The 18,964-nt window shown below is 47.8% G+C and overlaps 1 protein-coding gene across 4 annotated transcripts; it reads left to right on the top strand.

The window, feature by feature from the left end:
• The first annotated feature begins 848 nt into the window (after positions 1-848).
• Positions 849-18,874, top strand: katnb1 (katanin p80 (WD repeat containing) subunit B 1). Of its 4 annotated transcripts, XM_061757671.1 has the most exons (21): positions 1,275-1,310; positions 2,363-2,447; positions 2,562-2,692; positions 2,760-2,877; positions 4,172-4,272; positions 4,365-4,406; positions 4,477-4,560; positions 5,188-5,303; positions 5,384-5,452; positions 7,246-7,396; positions 9,805-10,010; positions 11,661-11,809; positions 11,883-11,933; positions 12,009-12,052; positions 12,776-12,964; positions 13,039-13,179; positions 13,853-13,929; positions 15,247-15,321; positions 15,531-15,650; positions 15,723-15,893; positions 16,114-18,874. In XM_061757671.1, exons 1-20 carry the CDS (start codon positions 1,290-1,292, stop codon positions 15,880-15,882), a joined length of 2,130 nt encoding a protein of 709 aa, XP_061613655.1. In that variant the 5' UTR covers positions 1,275-1,289; the 3' UTR covers positions 15,883-15,893; positions 16,114-18,874. The 4 variants fall into 4 exon arrangements, with proteins under 4 accessions (XP_061613665.1, XP_061613655.1, XP_061613645.1 ...); XM_061757681.1 differs by lacking the exon at positions 1,275-1,310 and adding an exon at positions 849-1,000 and having other exon boundaries at positions 15,723-18,874; XM_061757661.1 differs by having other exon boundaries at positions 15,723-18,874.
• Positions 18,875-18,964: the final 90 nt, after the last annotated feature.

The raw sequence follows: 18,964 nt of genomic DNA, 5'->3' as shown, positions 1-18,964 counted from the left end.
TTAGCTGTTGCCCTTGATGGAAATGTGTTTTTTTTTTCAAACCAGCGCATGAATTATTTGAAAAACAAAATAATAATAAAAAAAATAATATTTAAAAAAAATAAATAATCACCCAATTGATGGAATATGAAAAAAAATCGTTAGTTGCAGCCCGTTAGTAGTAACCCAACATACAATTTGTTTTTTTTTGCATTGTCTTGTGAGCCCAAATTTGAGGTACAGTATGCTGCTGCTGGAATGAAATTCTTATGTTTTTCAGCAGATATTGACATTGAATATAGTTCAATTTATTTCATAGAAACACCCAAAATAGGTTTTACCTTAGCAAATGTATATTTGTGATAATAAAATTTAGCAAGAAAGATGAAGACGTTAATTAATTAATTTTCATTTTCAGCTGAGGCTTCGCACTTTACAAAACCAAATAGTACATTCTGTAGAGTAAGCTCCGATTTACAAACGATATTCTCCAAGCTATAGCTACAGATATCGTGACACCCACAATCTTAAATATGAAGACCAGCTACGCCAGCGCGCTGTAGCCGTCCGGCTAACCGGCGTGCCTACGTAGCGGCCATGTTGGAGAGGTCGACCTTTCCACAAGCCAATGCGTGGACACTGAAATTACGTCGGAACTTGCTCGTTTCCGATTTTCATGAGGGTAGCTACTATTGTTACTGTTTTGTCAACGCTAAAACGTATGCTATCAATACACAACATTTGAAAAAAAAAAACAGCAAAAATATTTATGGTTTCGTTATTCTCCGGCGTTTTATGCAACTGCATGCAGCGCCGGCATCCTTTCGGTCTTTCGGTTTTCTTGCCGTCCACACGCGTGAGATGCGAAGACGACCTTTGACCCCCCTAGCTCAGCGTCACCGTCTCTGTGCGACGTCATCGAAAATGGACAGTTGCTAAGATGCGCACGCGCGTCCATTTGTCAACATCATCATGAGCGGCTGGCTGCTGAATGGCGACAACTTGGGCTTGAGTTGAGCAGGTAAAGCTAACTTTTGAGCCTCTTCGCTGTCCGTGCTTAGGCGGCTAAAGTTGGAGTGTTTGGCTGCCGAGTTGGAGTGTTTGGCTGCGCTCGCTGTCGTCGTTTTTGTTGGCGAAGCTGTTCGACGTCCTTTCGCTCGAGTGCACTCGATTGTGTCCGAAGAGGCGCTCGCTCATTTTCCAGCTTGTCGTCGATCTATTCGGCAAGCTTCAGCTGCTAGTTTGACATTGAAACACGACGCTCGATTTGATGGCCGCTGATTAACGTTATTAGTCGCAAATGAACCGAGATGGCGAGTGAACGCGTGCAGGTGTGCAGCCTCACCTTCACGTAGGCTTGGTCCACATAAATGGATTTTTCAAATATCGGAACATGTTTTGACCTGTTCCAGACGCCACACCGAAAGAAAATAAGCTTGGGTCGACGTGTGCTCCGAGAAGATTCGGTTCGGCTGTTACGGTTCAACTGGCTCCCGATTCCGGTTGAGGCCGTTGGGGCAACGTTAGACCAGTAATCTTGTTCTGCATGGCTGCAGATTCGTCACAGGGCAGAAATGTTGCTAAGATTTTCAAAAAAGCCTTTGTATCAAAATAGAGGAGAGTTACACGAAAAATGAGCGGCCCACAAAGTTTGGAAAAATGGTCTGCCCGGAAGTCAATGTAAATGACCAGGAAACTTGCGACCGAAACAGTGGCAGTGTCCGAAATGGTTCACTCAATCCCGACTCCCCAAATCGGTTGCACGAAAGTCAGCTCATTCGCAACAGCTTTCGGACACTGCACGGCGCTCTGTTATGACGTCACAACCGTCGTACATTGGCAACGGAAGGATGTTGCGGTTGGTAAAAAAAAAAAAAAATTTCACGGTATTATAACGATTTTACTGTACATTGCTATAAAAATGCCAACAATCGATTCTTTTTGCAAAGTTTCCTTTATTTGAAAAATTCAATCCCTCCGTCTGCGCCATTCTTTCGCCGAAGACGCAATGCATTGTGGTATATCGCGACTCGGTCGTTCGCTACTTTTTGCAATGCTTTGTGGGAAATTTTGCGTTCACTATACAGGGCACTGAATTTGACCACTAAGCATTCAGACACCGCTACAAAAAGGCAGACGCACTATATAATGGTATAGAGTCATTTCGGACGCAGCCGTTGAGTCTTTGGTTGAAAAATGCTCACATGTTTCAGTTATGTTTTTTTGTTGTTGTTGTTGTTGTTTTGCCAACTATCGGGTTTGTCTTCAAAAAAAACACATATCGGGCAGACCCTTGTGTTAGCATGGAGCTAGTCGACTTTTGTAAGGCAAAATTCTGTGGTCCCATTTCCCAAATGTAAAATGGCTGCCTCTGCCCAAAAAGGTGGCGAAGCGGACGGCGGGCGACAGGTGGAGTCTCATCATGGCGGCGGCCGGCGGCGCCACCACCAAGATGTCGTGGCGACTGCGTGAGTGGCATTTCCAGTTTACTCTCCGACGACACGTCACCATGACAACAACATGTGTGGTTTGGACCTAGAACTTACGCTTTGTATGTGTCGCGTGAATGCGCCCGCGTGCAGAGGAGTTCGAGGCTCACGCCGGTCGCGTTTGCTGCGTGGCGTTGGGCAAAAGCACCGGGCGCCTCCTGGCGAGCGGCGGCGAAGATTGCAGAGTCAACATCTGGTCCGTCAGCAAGGCCAACTGCATCATGGTACTTCCCGCGCACCGTCGCCGTCTAGCGCCGCCCGGCGGTCACGTGCGTGTACGTGTGTGCGCAGAGTCTGTGCGGCCACAGGAAGGCGGTGGAGTGCGTCCACTTCAACGTGTCCGAGGAGCAGCTGGTGACCGGGTCGCAGTCCGGATCCATACGAGTGTGGGACCTGGAGGCCGCCAAGAGTCAGCATTTCCTGCTATAGCACGCGCCACACTACGCTTGCAAATCACCGTTCTTTGAATAACACATCAGTCGCTTGATTTATTTTTCGGTCAATTCATTGTTGAATTGGATCAAAACATTTTTTAACGTTTCAAATTGGCGGTGCTGAAAATGCGCAAACATAAATTATGACTCAGTTCCTTGACTTGGTTTGATATTGAGTCTGTAAACATGGAGGGCAACGGAATTTGGAGAATATTTAGCATTGACAGGCTGAAATTTTGAGGATTGTTGTGGATTCACTTGATAATTGATTTTTCTCGTGTATAAAATACGCTATTGAGTTTAATATGCAAAATTGAGCTCCCAAATCAGGAATTCCCTTCTTCCAATCAGGCACCATTGATTTGCTGCTATCCAGAAATGCGTCTCATCCTCCTCAGATTAGCAAAGACGCTGATGGGCTCAAATCGACGCTCAATGATACGCTAAATCTAACATTTTAGCAGTACTATTGCAAATAGTCCGGTCTTCTCTTTGGAGTTCCTCCAAAATCTCAACGTTTTGTTGACGCCGGAAGTGCCGAGTCGCTTCGCGGTTCCCTTCTGATGGCAACAGTGAAACCGGCAGAGGAACTTGCCCTTCTGCGACTCGACGTTTTCTAATGTGGGAGACGTGCTCCGCCAAGAGGCGCCGCAAGAAATACGTCTGCCGAAGACGCTAAATCCGACAAACACGGTGACACCCGCGAGGCTCTCGTGGTTCTCGGGGGGGGGGGGCGCGTTCGAAAATGTACTCCGGCGCTGTTGGAAACTCAAAACGTTCGACGACCCAAAGAACATTCGCAATCTCGGAGTAGAGTTAGGGCACCAGATTGAATTTCTCAACGTACCCTTGGTGAGCGACAAAAATAGACCGCATTGCATAAACATTTCGGACATTAGCCATTACATATTATATTGGCGGGATGTACTGGAAGATTATGCTTTCCAAATGATAAATAGAAGAAAATATTGACTCCGGTCGCACAAACTCCTTGAAATTGCCACAAAATGCGTCATGACGAGTCCTACGCGAAGGGCGGCACTTGCTTCCACGTGTCGTCACGGGCGCGTTCCGTCCGCAGTACAAGCCGCATTTGATTTTGGAACGTCAACGACTATAAAAAGATCGGATTGAACAAAAATATCCAAATTGGGCATCATGCCCTGCAGTGTGAACGCAGCATTAGACATGCTTTGAACCCTGCTCTGTGTGTGTGTGTGTGTGTGTGTGTGTGTGTGTGCGCGCGCGTGTGCGTGTATATGCGTGCAGTGTTGCGAACTCTGACGGGACACAAATCCAACATCACCAGTTTTGGTTTCCATCCTTTTGGAGACTTTTTGGCATCCGGCTCCACCGACACAAACATCAAGGTGTGTGCGTTTTGTGTGTTCTTGTGTGTGTGTGTGTGTTAGCTAATGTCATGTGACCGTGTTCCATGCGACGTGACCACGGACGACGTCAGATGTGGGACGTGCGGCGGAAAGGCCCCATCTACAGGTACAAGGTAACAGGGCGACGCCTTCGTTTGCTCTCGTTGGTGGCTTTGAGGTCACGTGACCGGCAGCGTCTTACAGGGTCACACGGCGGCCGTCCGGAGTTTGGCCTTCAGCCCGGACGGGAAGTGGTTGGCGTCGGCCGGCGACGACTGCACCGTCAAGGTGGAGTTGACGTCTTGTTGAGTACATCGGCTCATTTGTCAGAAAACGTTCAAGTCGCTACTGGAGTCTCTCGCGTATTCTAGCTTTGAAGCCGATTTCAATTGGCCTAACCCCATGCCGTTAACATTTTGCTCCTCCCACCCCACCACGATCTTTGATGTCCTTTGGCAATTGAGGGTTCAGTGTCTTGCCCAAGGACACTTCGGCAGATACATTTGTGTTAGTTTACAGTTGCTTTAGTTGCAATTTAAGCAAGAGGAGAAAATCCCGTACATCCCGCCAAATAATCGGCATCTTCAGAAAACCTGTTGCAAAACATCCAAGTTTATTTGGGACACATAACCGTGAAGACGTTTTGGCATGAAAAGTTTGACGAATGTTTCTTGAGTATTTTTCTTTTTTTTTTCTTAGAAGCAATTCAAACCTTTTGAGAGAGATAATTATTCAAATGCTCATCTCAGTCAAATGGATGTTCAAAAGGAATTTCAGTGGGCCACGTCTTTACCGCTACTGATAAGGAAGTGACCCCGAATCTACAGTAGTGACTTGAAAAAGCAAGCGATGAAGATACATTTGGAGAAGCTTGTAAACTGTCTGGCGGTCTTCACGTCACCTTGTGCGACGCAGCTGTGGGACCTGAAGCAGGCCAAGACCATCACCGAGTTCACGGCGCACACATCCGCCGTCAACGCCATCCAGTTTCACCCCAACGAGTACCTGCTGGCCTCGGGCGGCGCCGACAGGTGCCGCGACCTCGCCGCGACCTCGCAACAGGCGACGATTTCATCCGTGAACGATCGCGTGCCCTCTGCTGTGTGCGCAGGTGGGTGAGGCTTTGGGATCTGGAGAAGTTCTGCCAGGTGGGGGCGCTGCAGGACACGGGCGCCATCAGGTGAGTCATGACGACCGTAGCGTATAGTGGCGTTTGGATAAAACGTAATTGATTTCAGAAATAGTCGTCGAAGGTGAACGTCTGCGTTCACTTCCGGTTTAGTCCCATAGACGTTTAACGTCAGAATCAAACTCGTTTTGTCTTCTCGTAACGGGCACCACAACTCTTTTGTGTAAAGTGTCGGAAAAGCGTAGAGGTACCTCATAATCAAAAGGTTGCTACACTAAAAAAATATGAGTTCTAGATTACAGAGGTTCATTGTTAAACTCCAAAACACAAGAAAGAGTGGGATTTTATAGAATATTTAATGAAATCTACGAGGAATCTATAGGGAAACACACAAAGGGATCTAACAACAGAGAGAAAATAACGAAAAGGGAAGATCGGACCTTGTGTTGCTGGACTAAAGCTGAAAATGTGAGCGTTTAATGCGTTCTGTCAGAGCGAGAGAGAGAGCGCAAAATTTGGATTTTAGCGTGAAGCTAGTAATTTCCCCAAAATGAACAGGCACTAAAATTGTACATCCTAGCACACTTGTCGTGGTACCCACGACCGTAGGTTCGTCGGTCTTTGGGGGTGGTCTTTTCTCCGCGCATCTCAGGAAGAAAACAAAGCAAGTTTGGTTGAAGAAGAAGAATGCAGAAAAATGAAAACAAAAACAAAAGAGGCGGAAGAAGAAAAATCGTTGTCCATTCGGGGTGCGCTCGTAACTTTCCTGCCAATTGAACTGGCGGTGGGCCCGGCTGCTGCTCTCAGCTGCGTGCGCGACCGGTACGGGATGCCGGTAGTTGCTTGCCGAGGCTGCGCTGACCGATCGCGGCTAGGAAAAGCGATCGAAGCCGCGCGGCCGGCTTGGTTGAGACGGAAAAAGAAGAGGGTCGGCCGAGAGTCACTACGTGACGATCGTGATCATAAAAGGACGTACGATATTGTGATATGCGATATGGGATCCTCGCGTAGGTCCCTGCACTGTCGAGATGTTCTAGGATGAAGTGCAGTGCCACGTTGACAGCATCATCCGCAGACGTGTTCCAAATGGAAGGCAAACCGCGCCTCTGGAATTGCATTTGTATAATTTGTGGTTTAAAACCAGTGGAGTAAAATAGGAATGATTGGATTTCAAATAATGAGACCATTGTCACACGCCCAACCTGTTTAACCTCCGCATTGAGAGGAGCCAAATGAGGTGGGGCGGGCATCTGATGCGGACGTCGACGCCTCCCTGGTCAGGTGTTTGGGGTACGTCCCACCAAGAGGAGGCCCAGGAGACGACCCGGGACACGCTGGAGAGACTACGTCTCCCGGCTGGGAGTGCCTCGGGATCCCCCCGGAAGAGCTGGACGAAGTGGCTGGGGAGCGGGAAGACTGGCCTTTCCTGCTAAAGCTACTGCCCCGCGACCCGACCTCTGATAAGCGGAAGAAAATGGATGGATGGCCACGGCTGATCAAATTGAATGAACGATTGACAACTTCTTTGCGAAGAATGTTAAGTTAAGGCCTGATTGGTCCATGAATTCTAACTAAAAGACAGGCAGCTATGTTTCTTTTTTCTCAAGTGACCCAGTAAGACTACGGTGTTGAATGCGATACGGGCAAACATTTGGATGCGCCTAACGTTTACGCTGGCGCACCCAAGTAGAAAAAGTCCAACCAGTGCAGAAATTGAGTCTGGAGCCCTGCACAAGTGGTCCGCTAACACATGGCCACGTAGCAACCTGAGCGGGGAAAGCTTCGCCTCCAACTGCTTGGTGTCAGGCCCCTAATAATAATTGGATGAATGTTTGTGTTTCCAGGTGTGTGCTGTTTAGCGCCGACGGCGGCTGTCTGTTCAGCGGCCACGCCGACGTCCTTGGCGTCTGTGCGTGGGAACCCGACCGCTGGCTAGACGCGGTGACGGTGGGCTGGGGACGGGTCTGTGACCTCACGCTCTGCAACCGGCAGCTGGTACGTATCGCTCAAACGCAATGTTGACGTCGCGCCACACGGCTCGTACGTCACCATCGGTCGCGTACGGAGAAGGAGCGATGTTGTGCCATGGATCATCACGGCTGGGAGATAATCGCAGCCATTTATTGATTTACGGAACCTTTATTCATCTACTGTCGGTAAGACAATTGAGAATAGATTCTCAGTTGCAATACTGACCTGGCTGCAGACAGCAGTGTAAGAAAAGCAAATGAATACAAATGCAACAAACTGAATAACGTTACAATTGTTACATATTTATCATGAGCACATGATGAATAAACGGTGCAGCGATCGTGTAGGCCTGTTACAGTCTGTGGTCATGAAGTCATCGGAACGCATCGTGCTGGGCTCCACCTCAAGAGCATCACAGGACCCCTGCCGAGGATGTTTCCTCAAGTCTACGATCCTCTCTACAGTCTTCAGCGTGTTCGGGTTGCTCCGGCCGCTCCGCTTCCTGTCGATATGCAGACTCGTCACCGTCTTTGATGAGGCCGATGACTGTGGGGTGTCGTCTACAAACTTCAGGAGTTTGACAGCCGGTGCGTAGAGGTGCAGTCGTTCGTGTAGCGAGAGAAGAGCAGCAGAGAGAGGACGCATGCTTGGGGCGCCCCAGTGCTGGTGGTGTATCTAGATGAGGTGTTGTCCCCCAGCCTCACCTGCTGTGTCCTGCCCGTCGGGAAAATGTAAATCCACCGGCAGGTGGCAGGCTAGACGCTGTGCTGGAGAAGCTTGGAGGAGAGGAGTTCGGGGATGGTGGTGTCGAACGCTGAGCTGAAGTCCACGAACAGGATCCTCGTGTAGATCCCCGCGCCGTCGAGTTGTTCTAGAAGTGCAGTCCCGTGTTGACTCGGAAGGCAAACTGCAGGGGGTCCAGCAGTTGTTCTGTGACGCTCTTGAGGTGGTCAAAGGACTTCATGACCACAGATGTCAGGGCGACAGGCCTGTAGTCATTCAGACCCGAGATCGCAGGTTTCTTGGGGACTGGGAGGACGGTGGAGCCAAACAGCCTCTCACAGTTCCAGTGATCTATTGAAGATCTGAGTGAAGACTGGAGCTAGCTGGTCCGCGCAGACTTTGAGGCAGGATGGGGAAGCCCGCCGCTTTGTTCATCTTTTGTTGTTTGAAGATGCGTCTCACATCCTGTTCGTGGATGGTCAACGCAGAAGTCAGAGGTGTGATGGTGGTCGGTGGTACGGCTGGGTGGGTGTGGGGTGTGAAAGTGTCCTTTTCAAATCTGCAGTAGAAGGTGTTCAAGTCATCAGCTACTCCTCTTTTGTTCTCCGCTTGGGGGGGATGGTCGCTTGTAGTTTAACGATTTTATTCCTCGCCAGACTGACTAGGAGTCGTTACCAGTAAACTGGTTTTGCACCTTTTCTGCATAATTTCTCTTTGCGATGTTCATTTCTTTTGTCATCTGATTTCTTTGTGCGATTGTACAGGGGCTCTCTCCCCACTTCGGTAGGCGTCCTCTTTAGCCTGGCGAAGTTGCGTAAGTTTGGCAGTGAACCACGGCTTGTTGTTATTGAATGTGCCAAACGTCTCTGGTACACACACATCTTCACAGAAACTGATACAGGATGTGACACGGTCCATATATTCATCCAGGCTGCCAGTAGAAGTTTCAAAGACACTCCAGTCTGTGCAGTCGAAACAGCCTTGAAGTTCTGTCTTTGTTGCCTTGGTCCACTCCTTCACTGTTTGCACCACAAGCTTGTTGACATTGAGTGAATTAAGCAGTGATCAGACGAGCCCAGATCTGTACGGGAGATAGCATGGTACGTGTCATTTAGTCTAGCAGTGGCTTAGAATGTTGTTTTTCCTGGTAGGACAGTTGATGTGCTGCTTGTGTTTAGGGAGTTTGTGGTTGAGTTTAGCTTTGTTAAAGTCCCCGAGAATAAGGAGGGGTGAGCTCCGAGACATCGGTACACCATTTTTCGTTGATCTAGAAGCATATACCGTCAGCTTTTGTTTTACCCGATAGCTCCGTGACGTGGTCCGCTCGGTGTAGTCGGAAGCCCGGAAGCATTACGGCGCCATCGGGGGCGCGTCCACGTAGCCATTCACGGCGGCGGAACGTCCAACGTCTTTTGAGAAGATGAAGCTCGTCCATTTTGTTGGGTCGAGAGAAATTCCGGGAGAAAAAAACAACACTTGAAAGTTGGTGAAAGAGATTCCAGAGTAGACTCCCTGATCTTTAGCCAGTCTTCCCTTGTGTAAGTAAGTCGCGTAATATATCCAAAGATGAACGAAAAAAAACCAAAACATAAACAATACTAGGAAGCTTTTCACCGAGGCGACCACACGGTTGGGGGCCGTATCCCGGCGACATCTCGTTCCATGTGATGTCTTTCTCCAAGAGTGACCACATGTTGTTTTTGTGTCAGATCGGCGCGTCTCACCAGCTGAGCGGCGTGGCGACGCATGTGGTGGACCTGAAGCGTGTCAAGACGAGCGCCACCGCCTCTGATCATGACGCCGCGGCAGTTGTCCCGGGAAGGGCGGCGACGCAGTCGCCATCCGCCGACCCCAAAGCGGGCGCGCTGCGCCGCAGCTACGAGCGCCCCGCCGCCGCGTGCCCGCCATCTCAAGGGTTAGACGAGCAGCACATGTCACAGAATCATGTCAAGTGATGGTCATGTGACCTTGTCATCATCGGTGTTGGGGTGTAACAAATTACACATAACGAGATTATGTATTTTAATTACAAACTGGATGTAATTGTAACCCATTACATTACTGGCCCGGGGGAAAATGTGTAATTAAATGATTAAAAGTTCAGTTACCTTTGAAAAATAGCTGCAAAAGGTGGTAGTTTAAAAAAAAACAAAAATGGATATCACTTCCTGCTTCTAAAGCCGACACTTGGGATTGGCTTTCTGCTGTCATCTCGAACATCACCTATTTTCCCAAACATGAGCTCGAAGCGCCACCTTGTGGTGCAGTCTATTAAGTCGCCTGAGATTTTGAAACGGTTCGACACCTCGTTACACTTTGGCACACAGAAAAGAACTCTTCTGACTTTTGAAGAGTTTCATTTTTATAATTCTGGACTTCTTTATGGAACATTCACTTATCTGGTAGTCATATGAAGCGATATCTTGTCTGAATTGTGCGCGTTTGTCATGAGGTCAACAGGGTATGTTTTCTGCATGTACAAATATTATGCACCAAACACATTATTTCATTTATTCTATTTAGTAGTGCTGGCACTCTCCTTCTAAAACCCAATTTCCGATTTCTATTGCCAGAGACGAAAGACTAGCGAATCACAATCGAATTCTTACTCCTTGTACTATTCCAAAATAATAATCCAACAAATGAAAAGTCCCATGTACTTATTTGAAAACTTTCTATTGAATTGGTAAGATATTACGCTGGCATGTTTTGAGTGACGCGTTTTGTCTTTTTGACTTTAAAATGGCTTACTTGAACCAGGATCCTTCGCCGTTTCTCAGCCGCAGGTAGAATCCCGGCCGGGTCCGTTTTTCGCCCGTCGGTGCCATAAATCCTCACGGTCCGACCGAGCTGCCGCCTATCCGGCTAGCGTGCTGCTACTTAGCCTGCTGGCTACTAGCCGCTGTAGCTTCACGGCACGCGGTGTTGGATCGACGTTCTCCTCCCTTAAATGTGCTGCCGTGGTGTCCATGCAGCTCATTGGACAGCTAGGCTAAACGCAAGCTTGCTTCAGCGCAGAGCTCTTTCTTATTTATTTAGTTTTCAACAAACTTTCTGGAGATCTCGGGGAAGCCACAACGCGTACATGCACAGAAGCGATGCGCACTAAGTCACAACGGCGGCACAATTAAATAGAAGCATTGCAACGCTCAGCAGAATAAAATGCGTACTTTTGATTCGTTTTCATTCGAATGTGAAAATTCTGACTCGGGATTCGTTTTTTTTCATTTAGATTCCATCTGAATTCCAACGGATTCATTCGTACCACGAGTATTTAGTATTTGCGTTTCATCATATTTTGTTATGTTTATTATTTAAGCCCAAATAAGGAGTATTTTTTGCAAGAGTCCTGTTGATGCATTCATTCAAAATTAAGAAAAGTAATGAAATGCAATTAGTTGTATTACTCAATGAAAATAATTGAAATAGTTACGCAAGTATTACTTTTTCAACAGGGTAACTTGTAATTGTACCCAACTACATTTGCAAAGTCATCTTCCCAACACTTGTCATAATGTCATGTGATGATGTGTCATAATATGAGGTCATGTGATGATGTCATCAGCCTCAAGCAGAGCGCCGAAGCGGAGAGGCGGAGTCCCGAAGGAGAGAGGCGGAGCCCAAGCGAGGACGAGGCGGACGAGAAAGTTTCGTCGGCTGAAATCCACAATGCGCAAGACTACCGGGAAATTTTCCAGCCCCGCAACGCCATATGTACGCATCGCAAGCTGACGCCATGCCGTCACCTCAAGCGGCGATGTGACGTTTCTCACTGTTTTGTGTTCAGCTCGGACACCTCCCAGGATGTCGGAGCCTTTTCCTGCGCCGCCCGAGGACGGTAAGTCTGGAAGCGTGACATCGTCGTCATCCTGTGACATCATCGTCTGACCGCTGCCGTCTTTCTCCTTCGCAGAACGGCCCCTCAACAACGCGCCGCTTTTTCCCGAGCAGCGGCCGGTCAGTGAACGAACGCGACATCATCCTAGCTCTGGGCGATATGGCGAAAAAATGATCGATTTTTTTTTTTCATTATCGTCTTATCTCAATTATTATCACGATATTTGTTCAGAGTCCCGACTGCTGGTGAGCTGCTTTAACGCGCCGCGCCGCTGACGTTCACGGAGCTAAGCGTTTCTCCCCCCCCCCGTCGATCACCCGCAGCTTTGCTAGTTAAAATGCTGCATAAACTTGGCACCAGGAACTGAAGTTATCGGGTCATGTTGACGTCATTCCGTCACCTGTTTGGGGTCTATTACCAAGTAATGCATACGGCTAAGCTAATGTTCTTTTTTGTACTGTGGATAAGTGATATTCCTGCCACTTGGCAGCTGCTGAAAGTAAGTAAAAAAAGTTAGCGTATTTTCCCGTCATCTTTGGAGGATAACTCCCAAGTCGTGGCCGGCATCTATTTCACTGCCCTCAGTTACGCGTTGAGCTCCACATTCGGTCGTTACGTTTGCTTTGAAAACTTGCAAACAAAAGCGGAGCGGGAAACGGTTGACTCCGATGAGCTGTTATCACGCACATTCCCGTCATGTTTAATCGCGTAAATACGTACACAGCTGGTCACTGTGATCGGCCGGAAATTTTTCACGAGCACTAATTGTGATCATTGAATCGCCCAGCCTTGCGTCATCCTCGTCAACGTGTGCGCGGCTTCTGTGTGTGTGTGTGTGACAGGGTTCTCCGTCAGCCCTGCCCACTCCCGTCCAGAGGGTGGAGCCAACAGTGGTCGCCTGTGTGAAACGCCCCGCCCCCTCTGCCGTGGGCCAGGTTTTCCCCACTAGCGAGCAGGCCCCCGTGCCACCGCAAATCTTCCCGATCGGCAGGAACGAGCCGACGGGCCTCAACGTGGCGGACTTCCTTTCGGTGAGGCCTCCATCTTTGTGGTTTTCTTGTGTTGTGTACGTGTTGCCGACATTGTGTGTTTGTGTTTTCTCCAGGGCCGTCGTTGTGGCATCCTGAACGAAAACGAGGTTTTGAATCACATCCACAACGGTCACGCCACCATGTGCGTCATGCTCAGCAACCGACGCAAGAACCTGCAAAGTGTTAGAGACGTGTGGGCCCGCCAGGGCATCAAGGTTGGACTTATGCTAACAATGCTACTGATGCTGTATTATTGCAAGAACCATCCAGCATTTGGTAGCTACTGTACAACTGCGCATCTGCGCGCATGCGCAGGGAGTCAAAATGGTGTCGGCCATAAATACAGGCTCAACATCATGACATATTTTGTCGTTTTTTCAAGTAAATATGGTGTGGCAGTAGTTGTGGCTCTTGTCAGAATAAATGAGATTCATTCTGATGAGAATCCAAAAATTCTGATTCTGCGTTTGTTTTTCTAAGTGCCAATTTGAGTCACCACCCGTTCGTGCATAGCCCTAAAGGCTACGTTCGCACTGCGGTGCATGATGCGCAATTGGGATTATTTTATTTGGATTGGGACAGAAAACCCACTGAAGCCACTTAACCAACATCAAATGTGACATTTTACGTCTGGGGTGCAAAAAAGCTTGTGGAGCGCTCGTCTAAATGACCCCCATAGCTTTTGTCCGATCTAAGGTCTCGTCTGGCTCGGTCATAAAGGAACGATGCGTCCTCTGCTCTTCACTCCAAGCCACTTGTGCCTCTTCCGTTGTTTCGGCACTGTTGTAAAATGCAAATTGAAATCGAAAGGCAGCCTCTTGAGTCGTTAGTTACAAATGTGAGGCTGGCAGAAACGAATGGTATTTGCTTCTGGTCTTTTCTCCTCAGAGCGCTCTGGACGCCGCAGTCTCCATGAATGACCTGTCCATCGTCGTGGACGTCCTCAACATTATCAACTTGCAGCCGTCAGTCACACGCACGCGCACTGCTAGCCTCATAGCATCATTGCCTCAGCTGTCGCTTTTTCGGAAAACAACGCAACAAAACATTTTCAAAACTGCGCGCGTGGGTTGCGCTCGAGTATAAAGGCAAACCGCGTGCGGGATAGCCGCAGTGACGTCAGCGTGGTCACCACCCGCGCGAGTATAAAGAAGCCTGAACCGGATGCACCAAAGCCGTACAAACCAAAGTGCGGACAGCGGGAGGAGAGGGCGCCATATTGTTACCCATCTTGACGTAACGTCACGATGCGATGCAATTGACTAGTCCTAAAATGTACCTTATGGAAGGGATATTTTCCACAGAAACCGCACAATTTGTACTGTATATTTGGCTTTAATCCAAGATGATCATCAACGATAAAAGATGGGCGAGTACCGATACCAGCCTTATTTCAAGGTATCTGGTACTCGTGAAGGCTGCCGAGAGCAGCCACCGATACTTAGGGCAAAAAAATCTGACATAGACAAGTCCTCCTCGCCAGTAGTTGGCGCTATACTGCGGCGGTTTGGCATGTTGGTGAATCATCATGTATGTCAGAAAGAGCGAAGGTTTGATGCCCCCAATTATGAGATGGAGTAAAAGTAGGAATCAGAATCAGAATCATCTTCATTTGCCAGGTATGTCAAAAACACAAGAAATTTGGCTCCGGTCGTTGGAGCCACTCCAAGTACGACAACAGACGGTCAATTGACCAAAGAATACTTTTGAGACGTAGACATAAAAAACACAGTCACTGAGCAATAAAAGGTTACCAGTAATGTGGTAATGCGGGTACAATTTTTTCATTTTTATTTTGACAATTGTGCAAAAAGATGCAGAATCCTCTAGCAATTAGAGCAGTTTGAATCAGAATCGGAATCAGAATCATCTTTATTTGCCAAGTATGTCCAAAACACACAAGGAATTTGTCTCCGGTAGTTGGAGCCGCTCTAGTACAACAGACAGTCAATTTACAGAACACTTTGGAGACATAAAGACATTGACAAAAAACAACAACAAACAACAATTGTGCAAAAAGATGCAGAGTCCTCAGTTCGAATGGCTAATATCGCAATAGTCCGGTGCAATGACCATTGTGCAAAGGGCACTGAGACTTCAAGGAGTGTATGCGGTTTAAAGTAATAAAATGAAATGAGTAATAGAACAATAGTCCGGTCCAATGACCATTGTGCAAAGGGCCCAGAGACTTCAAGAAATATATACATATATGTATATATATATACATTTATGTATATATATATATATGTGTGTCCTCCGTGTGTGTGTATTTGCGTGTTCAGGTCGCTATGGAAACTGGACGTGTGCGCGACGAGTCTTCCTCAGATTGATAAACTGCTGCAAAGTAAATATGAAAGGTCAGTGGTTTGCGTGTGTGTGCATGTGTAACGTGTTTGTTAAATGTGTCGACGTGTGTTTTAATGTGAATGTGTTGGTTTTGTGTTGAATGTGTTTTTGAAATGTGTCTGTGTAATGTACGTGTGTGTGATTGTTGTTAAAGCGTGCGTGCGTGTGTAATGTGCACACGTGTGTTCGATCGATGCGTAACTTTGCGTGCGCTTGTCAGCTACCTGCAGTGCGGCTGCACATCCCTGAAGATCATCATGAAATATTTCTGGCCGCTCATCTGGGAAACGCTGAGGGCGGGGCCCTCGTCGGTGGGCGTGGATGTCACGCGAGAGGAGCGGTGAGCGAGCGGCCGCGTGACCTGTCCGGTGACCCCGAGCGCGATCTCTGACCCCGCCTCTGCCCCCTTTAGGCAGCAGAAGTGCCGCGTGTGCTGCAAGCGTCTGCAGAACATTAACAACGTGGTGAAGAGCAAAGCGGCGCAGGTGGGCAGGCACGGCTGCGCCTTCGGGGAGCTGCGGATGCTCATGGCGCCGCTCGACCAACAGCCGTCCCCGAACTACTATATGTAGAAACACCGAGTGTATCCTCGCCTATATAGTGAGTCTGGGAAGCTCGTAGAATTTGGGCATGATACCAATTCAGGAATAGGATTTTTTTAGATAGTGTGCTACAGAGAAAATCCCCTTGTCGTGATTAGGGAGTCGTAGTGGCGTGCACAAGGGGGTGGCACAGTGTATATCCGCCCCCGACAGCTGTAACTGCGTTGGCAATCATTTATCTTTCCTGAATCACTAAATCAGTTTTTTCCCCCCATCCACTGTATGAAAAATCCCAATGTTGTGGTTCGGGTTCACGATTCCCAACGCGGTCCGTGTCATCGACACACTTTGACGATGGCATCAATGCAGTTTGACGCATTTTGGAAATAAAGCATTGAAGAGGACTTTGCACTGTGGTTATGTGTACATGTGTCAACACAATTTCATTTTTTATTTTTTGATCTGGTCTTCTTCTGGTGTCCACATACATCGTGTCAGCTATTCAGTTTATATAATGGCCAGCCAGTGCTCGGTGCATTTCTCTCTCTTAGTGTCGTTGAGTGCGAGGTCCTTTGCTGTGCAGTTGCCACCTAACAGGGGGCATCCAAGGAGGTGCCCCACGGTCTGGGGTTCAGTGAGGTCCGAGGTTCTATGCCCCACGGTGTGGGGTTCTGTTCCCCACGGTCTGGGGTTCAGTGAGGTCTGAGGTTCTGTGCCACAAAGGTAACCCCATCTGCTTCTGACTTTTCTGGAACGGCCTGAGCGGAGTGGGTTCAGGCACTTTCATTGAGTCCATTTGTTTTCTCCTCGTGGGGGGATTTCGGCAGGGGGACGGGTATGGTCGAGCCGTGTGGGTGGTTGGACAGCTTTTCCTTCTCCACGTTAAGGCGAGCTTGAGAAGGTGTTGTCTCTCGTGGAGCGGTGCTGGTCAGGAAACTCTGTGATTGGAGTGGACCGGGGGCAGGTACGCGGTCATGTGGGGGGGGGGGCCTCTCATCTGTGGCTCGCCTACGCCACTCTTCCCTGCTGGCCGCCGCCCGACTGACGTCTGGAGGGTAATAGGTCATCGGGGTTAGCGGGGTTCAGGCGCTCAGTGATGCGTGTGCGCCTGACGTTAAGAGCGGGGTCAAGTTTTCCAAATCCGCCAGGAATGCTCGTGAGCAAGATATCACGAGGGTAGGAATCGCTTGCCTGAGGCTTTCCAGTTTCCAGCTCTTAAAACAAGCACGAGAGCTCTTCTAGTTCTACTGCGGTACAGCAGTCAATCATAGTGCAGCGGCGTGTGTCCGGGAGCAGGGCGTGTCCTGCCAGGAACGTGCGTGGGAATCATACTAATCACGCTTTGTGGTCACAGCGATGGCAAAGTAGCGTTGAAAGACGCTACATTTCCCCCGGCAGTTGTAAACGTGAACTACGACGTCAGCCCTCCATTTTTGTGGCCTCCTGGATGAGTCGTTGCTGTTCTCTTGGGCTAATCTTTGTAGGCCGGCCACGCCTGGGAAGGTTCACCACTCTTCCATGTTTTCCCCATGAGAGGATAATGGCTCTCCCTATAGTTCGCTGGAATTCTAAAGCTTTACAATGGCTTTTGTAACCCTGTCCAGACTGATAGATGTCAATGACTTTATTCCTCGACTGTTCTTGAATTTCTTTCACTTTTTGTGACATTTTTGTTTGTTGGTGTTCCGTGAGATTTTTCTCATGTAAAATGTGTGCCTTGGTTCCATACAGGTTGGAAATCACTGCTCTAGTCAGATCGTGTATTCTAATCAGTCAGGTCAAACCAACATTACGACTTGACAGAAATAATGGGTGCTAATTTACTGTAATGAAATGACTTCACACACACCAAAACTTTAGCGCATGAGTCGACAGAACGCCGGCATGTTCGCTGACAACCGTTAGTGCTATCACTAGCTTGCTAGGCTACACGTATCGTATTAAAAGTACGTGAACATCCCTCAAGCGAGCCTTAAACGAACGTCCTCTCTCGAGCACCGGTGACCACCAACACACGTTTCCCCCCATTTTGTTCCTATAAACACACGGCGCGATCCGTTATTGTTGTCGTCGCCATGGTAAAGAGTGTATCCGGTCGTGTTTTGAGTTGACAAGATGAAGCCCAGTGATTGTAAAAGATGGGATGTGGAAGATTTCATTGCAGTAGTCTGACAAAGTGCAATCGTGAAAGACCAAATTTGTCTTTTAGTCTGATCCGCGCATTACGTGTTGTCTGTCCCACTCCGCCTTTTTTTTAATTTTTTTTTTTAAGTAACTTTATTGGATGTCAGATATTTACAGTACTACGACAAAAGACACGCGACGAGGCTAAAAATGAACTAGCTTTTGGATTCAAATATACTGTACAAGATGGCGATGCGTAGATCGGCGAATTATGACAGTCGATCAGCCGATCATCATAAAATGCTAATTATCGGCCAATACCGATCAGATCGGTGTGAAGTCTAAAACTTACATTTGTTTGATGATCTTAAAGATTAAAGTGGGGAAACAATGCAAAAATATAACAATTTGAGAAAGGGGCCAATACTTTTTCACAGCACTGCATCAATCAAATATGAAGTACCCCCCCCAAAAAAAAAAAAAAATGGCCTTGCAACGCCACTGGTACATTCTGTTGTCAACACCGGAAAATTCACTGCGTAGTCAAGTTCTGACGTCACACCTAGCCATGGGGGTGTGTCCATTTTGGCAATGAAAAGGGGGGGTTCCAAAGGCAATTGGTTATTTACCAATTGTTCCAAAATTATGGGAACTGGACTGCCAGTTTCATTTTCTTGAGAAATAAATATGTAAAATCTACCTGTTCAGCATTCAAAAATACATTTGAACAATTGTCTGTCACTGTGAAAGCGTACAAATTCGGTACCATAATTTTTGGTGTATTGTAATGTTTATATTTGTCCTCATTTATGTATGTTTTCAATGTAATGTAATCATAATCATATGGTTCAGCATCTATCTTATTACATTATTAAAACATTTTTCCTCACATGGTAAACTTGGTATTTTTTCATTGGCTTTTTAGCTTGTCATTATTCTCGCATTGTATAATATTGTATTATTTGATAAATCTTTTTCTGTGTTGCAT

Source organism: Phyllopteryx taeniolatus, chromosome 2, assembly GCF_024500385.1.
Source record: "Phyllopteryx taeniolatus isolate TA_2022b chromosome 2, UOR_Ptae_1.2, whole genome shotgun sequence".
NCBI classification, from domain to species: domain Eukaryota; kingdom Metazoa; phylum Chordata; class Actinopteri; order Syngnathiformes; family Syngnathidae; genus Phyllopteryx; species Phyllopteryx taeniolatus.
The sequence above is the reverse complement of the archived record's forward strand: the minus strand, read 5'-3'. Positions and strand labels throughout refer to the sequence as shown.

What these genes read in the sequence shown, in the direction of transcription:
- katnb1 (XM_061757671.1), top strand. Translation starts at nt 1,290, where the DNA reads ATGGCGAGTGAACGCGTGCAG. An exon ending in GCGACGACTGCACCGTCAAG is followed by an intron (nt 4,561 to 5,187) that starts GTGGAGTTGACG and finishes TGTGCGACGCAG; the next exon opens with CTGTGGGACCTGAAGCAGGC. An exon ending in GGGCCCGCCAGGGCATCAAG is followed by an intron (nt 13,180 to 13,852) that starts GTTGGACTTATG and finishes TTTTCTCCTCAG; the next exon opens with AGCGCTCTGGACGCCGCAGT.